Source organism: Halichoerus grypus, chromosome 12 (genome assembly GCF_964656455.1).
Source record: "Halichoerus grypus chromosome 12, mHalGry1.hap1.1, whole genome shotgun sequence".
In the NCBI taxonomy this organism is placed as follows: Eukaryota; Metazoa; Chordata; class Mammalia; order Carnivora; family Phocidae; genus Halichoerus; species Halichoerus grypus.
Window position 1 is genome coordinate 61152612 of NC_135723.1, and position 17230 is coordinate 61169841.

General features: G+C 40.1%; 2 protein-coding genes across 4 annotated transcripts in view; one reads left to right on the plus strand and one right to left on the minus strand.

The window, feature by feature from the left end:
* Positions 1–684: 684 nt before the first annotated feature.
* FKBP14 (FKBP prolyl isomerase 14) lies at positions 685–12323 on the minus strand. The gene is made up of 4 exons (XM_036074481.2): positions 11961–12323; positions 8816–8967; positions 5344–5471; positions 685–2922 (listed from the first exon to the last, which is right to left on the minus strand). The coding sequence occupies exons 1-4, from the start codon at positions 12155–12157 to the stop codon at positions 2764–2766; spliced, it is 636 nt and encodes a 211-aa protein (XP_035930374.1). The 5' UTR covers positions 12158–12323; the 3' UTR covers positions 685–2763.
* A 1747-nt stretch (positions 12324–14070) lies between these two features.
* The window catches only part of PLEKHA8 (pleckstrin homology domain containing A8), a 79724-nt gene continuing 76564 nt past the window's right edge, over positions 14071–17230 (plus strand). For all 3 annotated transcript variants that reach the window (XR_004911580.2, XM_036074478.2, XM_036074477.2), the window contains exon 1: positions 14071–14531. Coding sequence is in view for 2 of the 3 variants with exons in the window: in XM_036074478.2 (XP_035930371.1) it covers positions 14492–14531 (40 nt within the window). In the remaining variant the exon portion in view is untranslated. The remainder of the gene's footprint in view (positions 14532–17230) is intronic.

A 17230-nucleotide genomic window follows, 5' to 3' on the forward strand; every position in this document is an offset into this window, starting at 1 on the left:
TTTTTCCCATAATACTCCACCAAGTCCCTTTTTCTCCTCTTGCAATTTCCAAACAACACTGAGAAATCATCCATACACTCAATTCAGTGGGGACAGATAGATAGCATGCTGATATCTAATAGCATTGTAGATGTACAGAATATCCTATAAATCATGAATGAGTACAAATTCATTTCCACAAGTAAAGATTCAAATGGCTAATTCCCCATCTGAATCAGAAATCATTGTTTCTTGTTATTTTAATGGCAACCCAGCATTTCATTTAATTAGATAAGGTATTTTATAGTGCTCATTTACTCACTGGGCATTAATCATGATAATGTCCACCTCTTACAAAATAAAATCCCAAACCAAAACAATAGTGATAACTACCACCAAAACCAAACCAAACAAAACCCAACACATACACTTTCTCCAGTACCAAACATTCACTATTAACTACTGCCCATAATGCTCAATATTTAATGCTTATTTCGAAACAATTTAAAAGGAACCACAGCTTTCCTTCCAAATACATCTAAACAGGATAGATAATCAGAAGGACATTCAAAGTGTCACTATACCCCTCTCCTACGACAACTTGTCCATCTTCCCCATCTAGTTTCAACATAAAACCTAGAATAATAGGAACATCAATAAAGCTGCTGAGGAAACAGGCACTTGAAGAATTTTTCACAAAACCAATTATTCCCCAAATAAAGTTTATTTTGAAAATACAACATAGTCATATAAATTTAAATAGGACACATCTAGCAATATTAATGAGTCAAATTATATTACAAGTGAGGTCGCCATTCATGTCTGATTATTCCCATGAATGGAAAGACATAAAGTTGCAGCTAAACCAAAGGCAGATACTTAAAAACAATCATAACTTATTTATTTACTTTCATTTCCTACTTGTGTCTAAATATTTAGATGGGCATTGACGTAAATTCACATGAGATAAAGAAATATGCTACCCGAATAATCAAAATTCTTTTGACTTTTCCTGCTCAATCAGAGAAAGCATCACAGTAATCTCTATACAAGGTAGCACCACATGACGAGGTCATTCTTTCCCAATGAACACAGCATAAGGCTTTCAGCATTGTGGTTCATAACTCCTCCAGGTTGAGGAAAATAGCAGTGACAATTTAAGAGTTTTCTACATATAGCTGACTTCATCAGAAAAAGGTGTTATATACGTTCTTCCCAAGACCTTTATGTTTTAGTGAGGAAAATGCAATATACAACTAGTGAAAATAGCCTGTATATGATATAATAATTATTTGTAATTCTCTAAAAAAAAAAACCAAAAACCAAAAAAATCTAGAGGTAAACAAGAATGAAAGAACTAAGACACACCCCTGGACCCTCTCACAGTACAGGGTTTTTGAGGCAATTCAGTGCTAACCCCAACAATGAAACCAGAGCCATTTCTACTTCGGGGGAGAATTCAAAAGCACCCAAAACAGCCAGTAAACCATCTTCAGAGGATAAGGACCCAAAGACAAAAAACAGCATTGACTGTTAGAACAAACTGAAGACAGAATTAGGCCCAATGAAGTCAAAGGAGGGCAATATAAGATACTGAACTTGGGGACTGCAATCTTGTTGCATACATTAGCTGTTGACCTCGGGCAAAACAATCTCTTTGAAGAATAATTTCCTCATCTATAAAATAGGTACACTAAGATCCACCAGCTTTGTTCATAGGCTTCAGAACAATGAAAATCAAAGACAACGATGCACTTGAGATCACTCTGTAAACGATAAAGAACTATTCTTAATAAATGGAGATTTGGGGGCTTTTTCAAAGTGATAAGGATAAAAGCCAATTTCAGGTAAAATTATAAAATCACCCATTTTTTTTTAACCCAGGACAGATTTCTATGCAACAGTAGCTGCTGTGGGTCTGTGTCATATTTTGATAAGCAGAAATGGGAAATTTTTGATTGGCTTATAAGTTTCGCTCATGATACAATGTTATTGTAGTATAATACGCTAGTTATAGATATTATTCATTAATAAACCAGGAAGGGTCACTGGCTAGACTTAAAAAGTAAGCACTGACTAAATACACTCTGTTCCTCAGTTATAAAATTTCGACACCTTATTACAAAGAACCAGACACATAAATAATTTGTCCTATTAATCATTATAGGTTATTAGTCCCTAGGAACGGAACCTTATACACCTTAAGTCCTGGGCAGAAGGTTTCAATGTATACATATTTATAAGTCATTAACTCTGTTACTCACTTCAGCATTGCACATCTCCTCAGTAGAGCAGTGTCTGTTAACAAGGCCAGTTCAACAACCATTTCCTCTTTGCTTAAACAGACTCAAAGGCAGTTACAGACACACTGTTTAAGCCTTGGGCTATTGCACAAATGTCAGTATCTAACTTGGAGAAAATAAAGGGAAGTAGAAATAGAGGGAGCTGATTTGTGCTATAACCTGGTCTTATGTTGGACATGCTCCCAGCTGCGATATTTTAAAATTACAAGTAAACAAGTAAAACAGAAGGCTTCATATGTGAAAGCAGAAAATAGTCCAGAAGTCTTCTATTCAAAGACAAATTAATTTTTTCTTCCCAATAACTCACCAGAAAGAAATGGGCATTTAGGAATCCTAAGGGCTTCTTCGAATAATATTCAGAAAAATATATAAAAATAAAAAACAGAACAAGAACAGCACATTATTTAAAAGTAAGACTTTTTAAAAAAATGGTTGCCCTGTCTTTAAGGATGCATGCCATATAAAATGGGAACATGTATCTCTATAACTCATCATGTTTATATGTAAATTCTCTGGCAGATATAAATCCATCTTTGTCTTCATCTTCTTTATCAAAAATATCCTCCACCAAAACATCATGATGACTTTCATTCACCACTGCACCATGCTTTTCAAACTCCTTCTTTAAATACACTTTAACCTACAAAATAATGGGTCTCATTAATAATTCTAATTCATAAGATACCCACATCAAGCCAGTTAATATCACAGAGTGGACTGGTAGTTCATTTGATTATATAGCACAATGACTAAACAACTATAATATATTTCTAATGACAGTAAAAGAACTATAAGGAATTTTTTCCCCTTAAAAACAGTTGCTATACTGCTATAGTAGAGACACAGAATATTGCTCAGAGGCAAAGATAAGGCTTATATTATCTGAAAAACACCCAATGAAAGCATATTATCTATTCTTAATTTGAGTCTAAATAAAGCCAAGCATTTGAAAGACTGTAGTCTTTCACTCCATTGAATTATCCAGATCTCATTTTCTAACTAGGGTCAGAATTCCAGATATTTCTCTTAAAATAAGATTAAAGGATGGCATTTTTTAAACTTATATTTTAGAATTTTTTTAATTTTATTATTTAAAAAAAAATCCAGTATAACATACAGTGTTATATTAGTTTCAGATGTACAATATAGTGAGTGATTCAATAATTCTATATATTACTCACGGCTCATCATGGTAAATGTACTCTTAATCCCCTTCACTTATTTCACCCATCCCCCACCTGCCTCCCGCCTCCCCTAACGGCATTTTTTAATTTAAGTAAGTGTCTGGTAATAGTACATGCCGTGGACCTGACTATGATCATACCTCATGACCTTCCAATCTCAGAAATTAAAGCAAAATCCAGCCTAATGAGTGCTTAGACTGAAATTTTCCATTCTCGTTCAGACATTTAAAGATATAAACAAAATACTGCTCTTAATTACCCACTAGATTCACCATAATGCAGTTCAACCTGTATTTTCATTTTTAATCATATCTCTAGTACTCCTTCTGTTAGATCAGTAATTTCAAATCCTTCCCCCCTTATGATCAATATGCAAACATGACATACATTTACTTTTAAGATTCAGGAGATTTAATGAAGTTGTTAAAAAAAAAAAGGATGATTAAAGCTAAATGGATTAATATAGAATGTATCTCTAGGATATACTGTGTGAATAAAGCAAAATGCCAAATATTATGTATATCATGCTACTTTTTGTTAAGAAAAGGGGACATAGGAAAATGTATTCACATTTGTTTGTATTTGCATAAAGAAACACTGGAAGGATACGTTAGAACCCAATAAAACAGCATGCAGAAGGCGGTAGATCACACAGCAGAAGAGGATGTGGGTGGGAAAAAGACTTCTTATTAAACACCTTTTTTAACTGGATTGATTTTTTTTGAACCATGTGAATGTGTTGTATATTTAAGATTTTTGTTTCATGAAAGGTAATTAAAATTTATCTTGGACAGAATAAAGTCCTATGACTGGTAATACTATGAGGTGTTATAAATTGAGTAACTGTAGATCATGACCCTGTGAGTTCATAACAACTGCACTTATTTAAGACTTAATCATTTCCTGGCCATTATAATGAAATCGATCAAAACATAAAAAGGGACTTGATTTCTGACCAGCCAAGGGAGGACGGAAAACATGGACAAACAGAAAAACACAGAGTAGATGTCTACCTCCACTTCTTTCCCCACAGCAACCAGACCAAGACAGGTATGGGTAAAAATGGCTGCAAAAGCCTAAATAAATTATAGAGAAAAGACTTCTTGCTTTCTCCTTACTCAGACACCAGGACTAAGATGGGGCTGGGAAAGTTCTCCTGCTCTGGAAAACCCAGCCTGGAGTCTCCTTTCTCCAGGTGTAAACCAGAACAAAACAGCATGTGAGTTGTTTGCTGCTAATTGCTAGGAAATTACAAGTGCATTTAACAGACAGTTTACAGTTTACAGTTTTAAACAGAAACCTGAGATATTTCTCAGGACATCTATGTTTCTTTCTTTTTTTTTTTTTTTAAGATTTTATTTATTTATTTGAGAGAGAGAATAAGATAGAGAGAGAGAGCATGAGAGAGGGGAGGGTCAGAGGGAGAAGCAGACTCCCTGCTGAGACGCGGACTCTATCCTGGGACTCCAGGATCATGACCTGAGCTGAAGGCAGTTGCTTAACCAACTAAGCCACCCAGGCGCCCCAGGACATCTATGTTTCTTATATAGCAACTCCAAAATGGGAATTGTCTTAGCAAAATGGATCTTTCAAAAACTCAGGGTGAGGACAAGATATAGTGAACCTTAAGCGTGGTGGGGGTGAGGGGGGCAGGGGCAAAGGAATGAATGATGTTTCTTAAGTCTCAATATATTTCTCACCAAAACAAGGATTTCCTATTAAAAAAAAAAAGCCAACATTCAAAGCATCAGTATTTTAAGAAAATTTATAAATAATGTTTTACCCAAGTAAAAATAAATTTTCCTTAAAAATATATTTTTTAAAAAGTGAGAAGAAAGAAACAAAGAAATAAAGGAATATAAGGAAGGAAAGATCACCTCAGCTTTAGAGAGTTTCCAGTCATCATTAAGATCCATTTCTTGGAATGATTCATGAGATCTTGGTCCATTTCGAATCTCCAGGAGATCAATGTTGAATATCAGTGTACTCTCTGGGGGAATTTTACCTGACATGAGGAGAGAGGGAGGTTAAATTTTATTTAAACAATCCCGGAGTTTTCATGACACAAAACTTGTGATACTGAATAAAATATTCTTTTGATTGAATTAAATGAAGAGCCTTCCTAACATTATCACACGTAAATTACTTATAATTATATTTTACTCGAACAAATAGAACAGAGAAGGAATAATCCAAACTAGTAGATCAAAAGCAGTCTGTTTCTGGCTTTGCAATTACAAATTGCTTTGTGCACACAAACACACACATACATACAGATATACCTAATGGCCGGGTATTAAATTTCAAATATAATTAAGATAGTACATATTACATGCCAAGAATGACTTAAAGGGCTTTAGATAATTCAGAGTTAATTATAGTACAAGTGATTTACTAACTCTGGGGTCACCAAAAGTCCTGACCTAGAAATACAGTACTGCCATCCCTACCACCGGGAGGCAGTATCTAGCTGAGTGAGATCTGGGGTCATACCAGCTTACTAGCTAGTGTGAGAGCTTACTCCCGCCCTTCGTTAGGCCTATTTCCTCATCTGTAAAATGCAGAATCTGTTGGGAGGATGAAGGAAGATAAATCCATGCAAAATACTTAGCATTATAGTTGATAAATAGTGAGCTCTCAGTATATGTTAATAAGATATAATTCTCTTACAGGCTTTAAAAACAATACAGAAAGGTTCAACAATTTCAGAAAGGTAGGCAACACCCCCTCTGATATAGAACATTATACCCATTTTGAAGAAATTTCATTAGAGAAGAAATTAAAACAAATTTCTCAGAAGGGAGATAAAAATCTGTAAAAATGAAAAGAGCTTTGTTAAAGTCCCAGGGACCTTAAAAAAAGAAAACTTTCTGGGAAGTATGAACAATTTTTTTCAACTTGTTTCCTTATAACTATATTTAACATACAGGTCTAGGTAAACATTACAAATATTTCTTAGTCCCCCCACCACCACCCCACACCCAAATCCCACATATTTCCATGAAAGAGCATTTGTTAAGTATTAAAGAGAACAAAACTTACACTGTGTGCCCAAGCTTACCGCTCCAGATCTAGAGAGAGAAGGGGCATGCACTAGGTCGTTGACAAAACTGGTTGTCTTTCCAAAGGAGGCATGCAAACATGATACCAAAAGACTACAAAATTAGTGTTTAACACACATTAGCAGAGTTAATTTTATGGCTCTCACTTTGGAGGAAATGACTCAAATTTAGATCTCTACTTGTTATAAAGTAAAATTGAGTTAAACACTGTAGGGAGAAAGAGTAATGGACTAATACTACATATACATTATAGGTGAGACAATAAAGATACAGCAGGAAGATAGAAGAATACATTTGAACATCAGAGAAACATTTTCTAGATACTTGATTTTCTTCTCTAAAGAGATTATTAAAATAAGAATTGAATTTGGTTAGTAAATTCCATTCTGTGCATAAGATTTATATAGCAAGTTCCATTTTAGAATATACAATGCTTCACAGATGGCACTTACTTTTTTCTCAGAAAACTGGGGCTAGGATTCTCACTTTGTAAATGGTTAAGCTTAGACCTAGGGATACTGTGAAGTCTACACTTCTACAGAATGAGTGGTTCCCTATCTGGTTCTGATGACTACTTAATAATTTTTTCGGGGCACCTGAGTGGCTCAGTCAACTAACTGTCCCACGCGGTTTTGGCTCAGGTCATGATCCTCTGGGTCATGAGATCGACTCCTGGGGAGGGCTCTGCACTCAGCGGGGAGTCTGCTTGAGATTCTCTCCCTCTGCCCCGCCCCCCCCACTCACTCACCATGTGTACTCTCTCTCTCTCTAAAATAAATAACTCTTTAAAAAATAATAATTTTTTTCTTCATTATGTAATACATGCCCATTATAGAGAATTTGGAAGAGATAGAACCAGAAATAAAAGTAAATTCCCAGTAGGGGCGCCTGAGTGGCTCAGTTGGTTGAGCGTCTGCCTTCAGCTCAGGTCATGATCCCAGGGTTCTGGGATCAAGCCCCACATCAGGCTCCCTGCTCAGCGGCGGGGACTCTGCTTCTCCCTCTCCCTCTGCTTCTCCCCTGCTTGTGCTCATTCTCTCTCTGTCAAATAAATAAATAAAACCTTTAAAAGAAAAAACATATTTAAAAATAATTCCCAGCCGTCCATTGTTATCATTCTTAATTACATCCTTGTGATTCACTCTGTATGTGCATATAATTTTTTCTAATACTTACTCTTACATATTCTGTAGCTTTATTTTCCAATTTTATATATAACATTATATCATACACAGTTGGATATAATTTTTTAATCTTTGAAATGCCATTTTTAAATAACTGGGGCCTATTTTATTTAGCTAAAGCCTTCTCATTATCCACTGAAGTTGGTTCCAATTATTTTTGCTATTAGGAACAATGTAGTAATGAACATCCCTGTTCATAAATCTTTCTCCTGACACCTGATTATTCCCTCAGGTTAAATTAGAGAGGAATTATAGGACACATACATATCCCATACAGGAAACATCATCTGGCCTCTTGTAAATAGCCTTATGGAAAGCTGCAAGCCTTTCCACCCAAACAGCAGGCGTGCATGCCCATCCTGCAACAAACTAACACAAAGTCTCCTGGAATCAGCTAGCCCATTTGCTACTGTTTTATTAAACTCATTTCATGTCACTCCATTCATTTTTGTAAATGAATGATAAAAGAAGTTATAAAACAACTTTAAAACAAGAGTGAAAACAACCTCCAAAAAAAAAGCTTTGTTGTAGAAAACTTCAGTTTTGAGTCACCGGCAGCCCACATCTAACCCTCATTCAATGCCTTAATCATCTATATTTTACATGTTCAACTTATCAAAACACATCTGTTGAATAATTTTCTTTTTGCATTGTTAAAATAAATTGATGAGTTTCAGCTGGGGAGGATGAAAAATTTCTGGAAGTGGATAGTGGTGATCCTTGTACAACAATGTGAATGTTCATAGTGTCACTGAACTGTACACTTAAAAAAATGGTTAAAGTAGTAAACTTTATGTTATGGATATTGTGCCACAATTTTTTTTTTTAAAACCCATTATTTGGGTTAATATGGTGGTTAATTGTTAATGATAGAGTTGAAGGTTCCAGAACTTCTTATCATTAGCTCAGTTGACTATTAAGATATGATGGCTTTAATTTGACCATTTCAAATGATAATCAAGACACAGTCATACTTCCAAAAAAAATACACATCCTCTACTTACTTTTAGGGAAAAAAAAACACATGGTAGTTACTCTGATTTCGGTCTCTTAATCCAGAGAAGAACTCCAACGCTATAGTAAAAATGTAGAGTTGTTATTACCTTTTCCTTCTTTTCCATAGCCCAGGGCAGGAGGAATGGTGAGCTTTCTCTTCTCTCCTACACACATTCCCTTCAAGCCCTGGTCCCAACCTTTGAGAGCCTCCAGGATGCCCAAGGTAAACCAAATGGGCTGACCATTGTTATGTTTGTGACTACAATAGAAAGAAAACACATTAGAACTGTTTAGAAACTCTATTTTTTTTTTTTATTGCTGTGGTGTATTTTTTTTCCACCCATAAGTGATTCAATTTGGAAATTAACAAAAACAGCTATATACATACACACAAAACCAAGTCAATTTTGTAATTCATTGCCCATATTTCTTGATACAAACTTCACACAATTGACTCAGGTAGAGAAGAGCAGAGGGAGTAATAATAAAAACAGTTAATAACTATTTGTGATTTATTGTGTACCAGGTATTCCCCTCAATGCTTTGCTTCTTTTAACTCTTGACAATAATCACCTGAGGTAAGTACCGTTATTTCCCTATTGTACAGAGGAGGAAACTGAGGTTAAGTGTGCCAGTATTTGATCCAACTCCAAAGTTCAAGGCCTTAACCACAGTGATGCTGTCCCAGGAAAATATTAAGGGGGCAGAAGAGGGAAAAAATAATGGAAAATGTGAGAGTTTGGGAAGGAAGATGAGAAGCTAAGGAGAATTTACTGCCAAGACATGTGGGTCCATACCCACATGGACACTGGACAGTCAGGGACACAGCACCTTCTAGCTTACCCATGAACTGTCCTGATGTACAGCCTGGGGATGGCTCTGACAGGTGGAAAAGGCTGTTCTTCAACCCTGAACCCCTAGATACTGGCCATAGGCATCTTCTGTGGGGCTCTGCAGGGAAGCCTGAAGGAGTGGCCCCTGGACTGAGAGAGAAGGAAATAGTCAAAGTATCCTGGCTCATGAGCTGGAGAGAGGCCAGCCTAAGAAACCTAGCTGGCGAGCTACTAGGGAGCTTACAGGCTGAGTAGTGCCTGAGCCCCAAATAGCTCCCTTTCAGTGCAATAAGGAAAGTGTTCTCAAAGATATCTTATAGGTGAGAAAGAGAAATCACTGTTAGGTTTCATGGGCACCATGGTTAGTTACTAAATCCAGGTAAAGGCCATTACTTCTTCTTTTCCTTAATTTCCCCCCATGACTAAAGAAACAAATTACCAACTGTAAAAGACTTGGAAAGGCTAGAAAAGAATAAAGAAGGAAGAAAACAATCTGACACCCAGCGCTGACTACAGTTTTGACACATTTCTTTCTTGTCACAGCTAAAGGATTTAAGCTCTTTACCACACAGGCTAGCGTTCTAGAAATGGCAAACATGCTTTACAGTGGACCATTTGATGGTAATTCTTCACAATACTCAGGGTTAGCAGTTTCTAACCATTTACACTGAGGCCGCATGATAACAGTCCCCTCATCAAGTACTAGAACTTTAGTAGCCAACTGCCAAATAATGTCTTATGGCTATCACCAAAGTCCACATAGATTCTGAGACCTGAAAGAAATCAGGCTGTGTCAACATCAGACTAAAAATAAAGATGTGAGGGGTGCCTGGGTGGCTCAGTCGTTAAGTGTTTGCCTTCTGCTCAGGTCATGATCCCAGGGTTCTGGGATAGAGCCCAGCAGGAAGCCTGCTTCTCCCTCTCTCCCTCTCCCTGCTTGTGTTCCCTCTCTCTCTGTCTCTCTCTCTCTGTCAAATAAATAAAATCTTTTTAAAAAAAATAAAGATGTGGTTGAAAATTTAAAACGCAAATCTTAATACTGTTTGACGTTCACTGTGGCACTGGCCTTGTCGATAAGGAGATAGAGCTGTTAAGAATTCTATGGCAAGCCACTGTTTTGGAAATTGGAAGGGCTAACAAAGTTCAGAGAAGGGTGCCATTCACTTCTCCAAAGACATACCAGGACTGAATGCTCAATGAAGACAGGTCATCAAAAACCAGATCTAGGAGGGTCCACAAAGTTTCACTACTTTGGTTCATGCCATTCTCTCTACCTGGAATGTCCTCTCTGCCCCCATTCTCGACCGGAAGGAACCCTCCACCCATCTTTCAAGGCCCATATCAATTATGATCTCTGGGAAGTCTTCTCTTTCTCCACCTCTCAGAGCATAAATAATTCCAGATTCCATTATGCTTTGTGAACATTTGAACATTCTGTACTATACAGCATGAGTTATGGACTTGTCTTTCTCCTCTGTAGATGATGGACTGCTGGAGGACAAGGATCCACTCTTAATCACTTTTGCATCCTCAAGGCCTGACTTGTGGCCACTCAACAAGGGGTTGTTAGACGGACAGATAAATGAATGGATAAGGATGGAGAAGCCACAATTTTTCAATCTCCCTAGTAATCGAGCACAGGGCCTAACATAAAAGAAATGGCCAATAAATACTTTTGGAATGGAATGAAGAGAATCAATGCCTAAGTAGAAATCAGTACACTTGTAGAACTTTTCCATGTTGCAATTTCTTTGTTTATAGAACAGAAAAAATGATAGTGTAACCACCTGAAAATCCTTCACTGTAGGTATTGGATTAATCTTCCATAACCACACCCACACCCATCAATGAAGTCTTTGAATTTCTAGAAAGAAACAAATAATGAAACAAATCATGGTACTGTGCCTTGCCCAAAATGCCATCTGTAAGAACAATGATTAAATAGATCAATGGACTAGCATTAGCATACCCTACAACAAGCAAATAAATGATTGTGTATTCTTCTCATGAAGTCGCTGTGAAAAGTTTTAAGTAAATTTCACCTACACCAAATAAAAAATGGAATTGAGTCATTTTCCCTTGGGAATGGAGTTTGAAAAATGAGAATTCCTTTAAGGTTTTTTTTCTACGTATTGCCTAACTATGCATCTAGATATTTCTGGAGTATTTCAAAGATTCTAGCGCTATTTTTTATAATAAAAATTAACCCTTTAATCTTACCACATGTTTCCAATAAGAACTTCAAAGGCCCCGTTATATAAGATCGTCGTTAAACGATTTCCTTTCCCAAAGAAGGAAATAATATATTGCAGTTTTTAAAAAGAGAGGTAAAACCTGGTACAGGTTACCTTTCCTGCCCGAGAGCGGGCATAGGTGGGTGGGTTCTTCACTATTTTACCTTTAAGGTATAATTACTTACGTAGAGTGAAATAAGGAGCCATCCTTTTCTAAGTAGCCTTCATAATGGACCAACATCAAATCCCCCCCTTTGGTCTTGCGATGGCAGATGAAAGGCTTCTGAAGCACCTCAATCTTCACTTCTGGTTCAGGGATCAGAGCCCCACTCAAAGAAGTGACCAACAGCGTCAGTACCGCGTTGCACAAGAAAAGCCTCATGTTGCTGGAGCAGGAAAGAAGTTCCTACAAAAACAGAGAAAGGGCCCCCGACCTCATAGAGCTACGAATGTAGTTGAAGCCTTAAGGACAACCGCCTCTGGCACGTTCATGATTCTCTGTTCCTAGCAGACGTGGCACATTTACCACTACAACTTTCCCACGCACTGCGAACCCACCCATAAAGAGTTAAACTCCAAACCCGGGTCTGACTGGCTCTCACAGCTCGGCCACCGGAGAAGGACGGCTTCCCATTGGCTTGCGGTGCTGTCCGCTGGAGACTCTCAAACCAATGATGCTGCAACAATTACGGCTGGGCGGAGCCGGGCACCAGTCCCGCTGCGAACCGCGGGGAGTGGTCCTAGAGTTCGGCGGATTAAAGTATTCCACAACCTCGGACTTCGGGGGACAGAGTGACGCGAGGACCTAACCGGAAACGTCTCCGGCAGATTTACATCTGTAAAATATGCAGGCTTAGCTTGCGCGGAAGAGTCCTGGGCCAGGTGAAAGGGTAGCGGTTTCCGTAAACACTCGTTTACTCTGGCAGATGCTGAGAGGCCGCCCCCAGGATTCCACAATCCTGCTACTGCGATTATTTAATTTACGGTATAAACGATAAAGACTTCAGTAGTTCTGTAGGGTTCGCAAAGCGCGTTCCGTTCCCATGCATAAACCCCACAACACTGCCAGTAAAGCAGGGACTTTAATCCCAGTTAAATGATAAGTGTATCTGGGCTAGGCGAGGTTAAGTGTCCCGCTTAAAGTTGTTCATCCTCAAAGCAGTTGAGCTCCGCCTTCAAACCAGGTCTTCTGATTCATTCTACGACACCGCATAATGTTATGGCTGCTAATAATTCATCACTTAGGTGGTGACCGTAGTGATAGCTTCTATCGTGAATAAGGACGTACAGACCTCCACTTTAAAAAAGAAACAGTAATCACGCTTATAAGGTACACTGGTTCATCTTAGCTTAAAATTATTAGCTTTACCTTTTTTGCCTGATTTCAAAAGCAAAACATATTCATTATAGTCGATTTGGAAGAAACTGGAAAGCACGAAAGTAGGTTTTCCGGTTAAAATACAGGAGTCGAACTAAATACGAATTTCAGACAACGAATTCATCGTTCTGTATTTTATTTGCTAAATCTGGCCATCTTACGCTAAAGAAAAAGGGAAAAAAAAGATCGTCTATAGCGCCACCATCTACAAATAATCACCTTAACATTTTTGGTGCATGCTTTTGTGACATATGACTAAAATAATTTGGACCAGATTGTACACTTGGTTTCGTAACCTGCTCTTTCCACTTAATCTGTTGTTAACATTTTCCCTGGCCAAATATCCTTAGCACAGTACTTTCTCCCACTTTAATATGCTTAGGAATCCCCCGGAGAATCTTGTTAAAATACAGATTTCGACTCAGGAAGCCTGGGCTTGGGGTGAGATCCTGCAATTTCAACAAGCTCCTAGGTGATGCCAATGCTGCTGTCCATGGATCATACTTCCAGTAGCGAGGCCTTAGGGTTCAGACAACATGTTTACTAGCCGCACAGTATCCTATCGTGAAATTCCTGTCAACTCCGTAGGCTCTATTGCTGGCTACCTCGATTTTGTGGGATCAATTAGCCTTGAAATAAGAGTTGGACCCTGGGAACTAGAACGCAGGAGGCACCCCCAAACATCGAGAGGTGGGTTCTTCCCAATCTACGGTACCATTAACAGTCAGGACTGTATCCCACACTGGTCCCCATGGATCGCCCTCCTTCCCTCAGACCCAACGCCTACTCCCAAGCCCGCCTCCCAGGACTCAATTTCCCTGCCAGCCCCTCCGGCTGCGTCGGCCCCGTCGCCGCCAACGCCGCGGTTGCTGCCAAACCCCGGCGTGGATTTCGGGAACGTGCGCGCGGACGGCGCATTGGGCATGCGCAAGGGGGCGCCCGGGCCGGGCGGGCTGAGGACTCAGGTTGCTCGCTCTTGCGCCGCGGGCCAGCGGCTCCCTCGCCAGCGGCAACTTGGAGGCTGCAGCCACCACTCGGGCCCACCGGGTGCCTTGGCCTCCTTGTGAACGGTGCGCCGGCTCCACAGCGCGGGCCCCCCGGCCGGCCGCGTCCTCACGTGCGGAGGCAGCCGCAGTGACCCCGCCCCCGGGCCGAGGATGTGAGACTGGCCGGGCGTCCCCGCACCGGGCCCAGGCGCCGGGAGTCGGCGGCTCGGCAGCGCTGGGCGATGGCCCTGCTGCCGGTGCTCCTCGCCTCCTGGGGCTTGGGGCAGTGAGGGGGCCGGCGGGCGAGGGGAAACGGCCCCGGCGCGGCGGGGACCAAAGGACCTCGGGCGCCATGGAGGGGGTTCTGTACAAGTGGACCAACTATCTGAGCGGTGAGTGGGGGGCGCGCCAGACGCCGGGTCCTTTGTTTGAGCGGCCGGAGGGCGGCGTCGGGACGCGAGTCCTTCGGGTCGGGGTCATGGTCCCTCCTGAAGACAGAGAGGCCTGCACGGGCCGGGAATATTTCCCCAAAGCTATTCTCACAGGACCGTGTCACCCATGCTGTACGGACACAGCCCCTTGTTGGTGCTGGGTGAGGGCCGTAGCTGGCCTTTCACTTCAAGGGAAGCTATGAAATACTGAGCTTTGCGGTGACTTGAAAGGCAGGATGCCCTCGGTGTCCGAGGGAGGGGGGCGCTGACTCTCGCAGTGGGGTCTTCTGGGAGTCTGTCGAATTCTGGCGAAGGAACCGGTCTCGCCTGGCCAGCAGATAGGTTGGAGGGTTTCAAATGAATGCCAAAGGTGAGCTGGAATTCTAGAGGTGAAAGGTCCTTTTTCAAACAAAGTCCCCGGTGCAAACACTCTCCTTTTGTCACCTTCGGAGTCACCTGTGCGGACCAAGGTATCAGAGTTCCATCTCAACAGTTTCAAAGCGCCAAAGTATGTATACAGTTTTTGCTTTTCTCACTGAGCATTCTTTTTGTTTTACAGACTCAGGAATTACCATAAGATGAAACCGTGGCAACTGTTTCGTTGCACTTCTGAGCAGAATGGCTTAAAAATAGTACCCCGCCCCCTTTCCAATGTGTGGAAGTACTTTATTTCGTATCTTGGAAGGTCATAACTGTTCTCCAGCTGTGAATATGATTCAGAACGAGCATTTTTTTTTCATTTGTGCAACCAGTGTTTAGTAAAAGCCGCCTGCTTGCTAGAAACTTGTGTTAGGCACCTTTTGGGAACTAAACTTTATTATGGAAAATGAGCTGGACACTTTTAATTTTAATAGCAGTGTATTTGAAACCAGAAATATTCCCATTATCTCTTATAGTGGGAGAGATATATTGTCCCATCCTTTCTTTGATAGAACAGTTTTTTAAATGTTGTAGTGTGGTGATGCTCTGGGGTGGTTTAAGGACTGATGCATCTGGGAGGATCAGTTGCATAATGACTTTGATGAGGTTACATAGCACAGCCAAAAGTGCACCTGTTGGGTGTACCCAGAATCTCTTCCTTAGGGAAACTGTGGGTAGAAGTGAGTTCTATTTATTTTTCTTATAGTCATTAGTAGAGACTGAGTGAGAAGTGTTTTAGAAGATCTGGCCTTTGCTGTTGAGGATTGAATTGGGTGTGGATAACTTGTGGCTGGGCTTTGGTGAATGTCTGATGCTGGTTAACACTCTACTAAGCTAAAGGGAACATGCTTGATCAGGTAATTTTTCCTTTGAGGTATCTCTAAACCCTGAGATGTATGGATCTTATGCCCTAGAGTAAAATTTAGTTCCTGGTCTTTCACCCCTTTCCATCACACATGCTATTTAACTTTTTTCTTTCAACCTGAACACTCATTGTTCTTTTCTTCTACCCACCCCCCCACCTTTTTTTTTTTTTTTTTTTTTTGCTTCACCTTTCTTACTCTCCTTCTCCTTTATATAGAAAGGTTAGTCTCTGGGTACAGTACCTGCTTCCTGTTGTGAAATGCCTTTTTTTCCCCCTGACTGTTTTTATGTATCCTTCAATAAAGTAAAATTTCTCTAGAAGGATCTTTTGGAATCTTTATCATGTGATGTCTGTGCCATCTGTCCTGTTGGAAAAGTCTCTCTTTTTTTTTTTTTCTGCCCCAAGTAAGAGAAGTCAATTCTGTGAGTGTGCCAGGGTGGAAGCCCTAAAAAAAGGCGGCTGGAGCCATTGCCAGAGGCAGCTGTCCTTATATCATGCTGCTTGTTCCCTTGACCCAGGTGCCTCCTCATTGTGGGCACACTGTTCATAGAAGCCCATCACACTGCTGGGTACTTTTCCTGGATATACTTACAGTTATGTTTCAGCACATTGTCTTTCATTAGGAGATAAATTTACTTCAGAAAGGAGCAGTATAGCCTAGGAGGAACAAATGCATTCTTGTTTCTTTCACCCTCCTATGTGAGTTAGTCTCCCAAAAGAGCATAGTGTGACTGTTAATGACAAGCTTTGATGAAAACATTGTTACTTCTTCTTTTCTGAAGCTTGTTTTTTTTGTTTGTTTGGTTTTTTAAAGATTTTATTCATTCATTTGATAGAGCACAAGCAGGGGGAGCAGGAGAGAGAGAAGCAGTCTCCCCACTGAGCAGGGAGCCCAACACAACAGGGGGCAACATGGGGCTCGATCCCAGGACCCTGGGATCATGACCTGAGCCACCCAGGTGCCCCATGAAGCTTGTTTTTAAAAGTAATATTTTTTCTTAGGGTTTTATATGTCATAATTTTAAAATATATATAATCCCAGCCCCAGTTTGTGTTCATCTGAATTTTTCTCTAAATCATACCTGTTTGTGTAATTTTGTCATGCCCACAGCTTGATATGGGAAGCCTTTTGTCAAATTTGAGTGGAGAAGTTAGGAAATCAGTTTATTAGCTGATCCTTTGACTATTTGGAGGATATTGTTAATTTCACTTACCACCTACTGCGTCCTGGGCACTATGTTAGCCACAGGGCAAGCAACATTGAGTAAGACAGACCCAGTCCCAGCCTTCCTTGAGCTTATAGTCTAGTGGGGGAGAAAGACATTCGTTGAATAAGTACTTAGAAACATGTTCCAAGTGTGTGTGATTTGGGGGA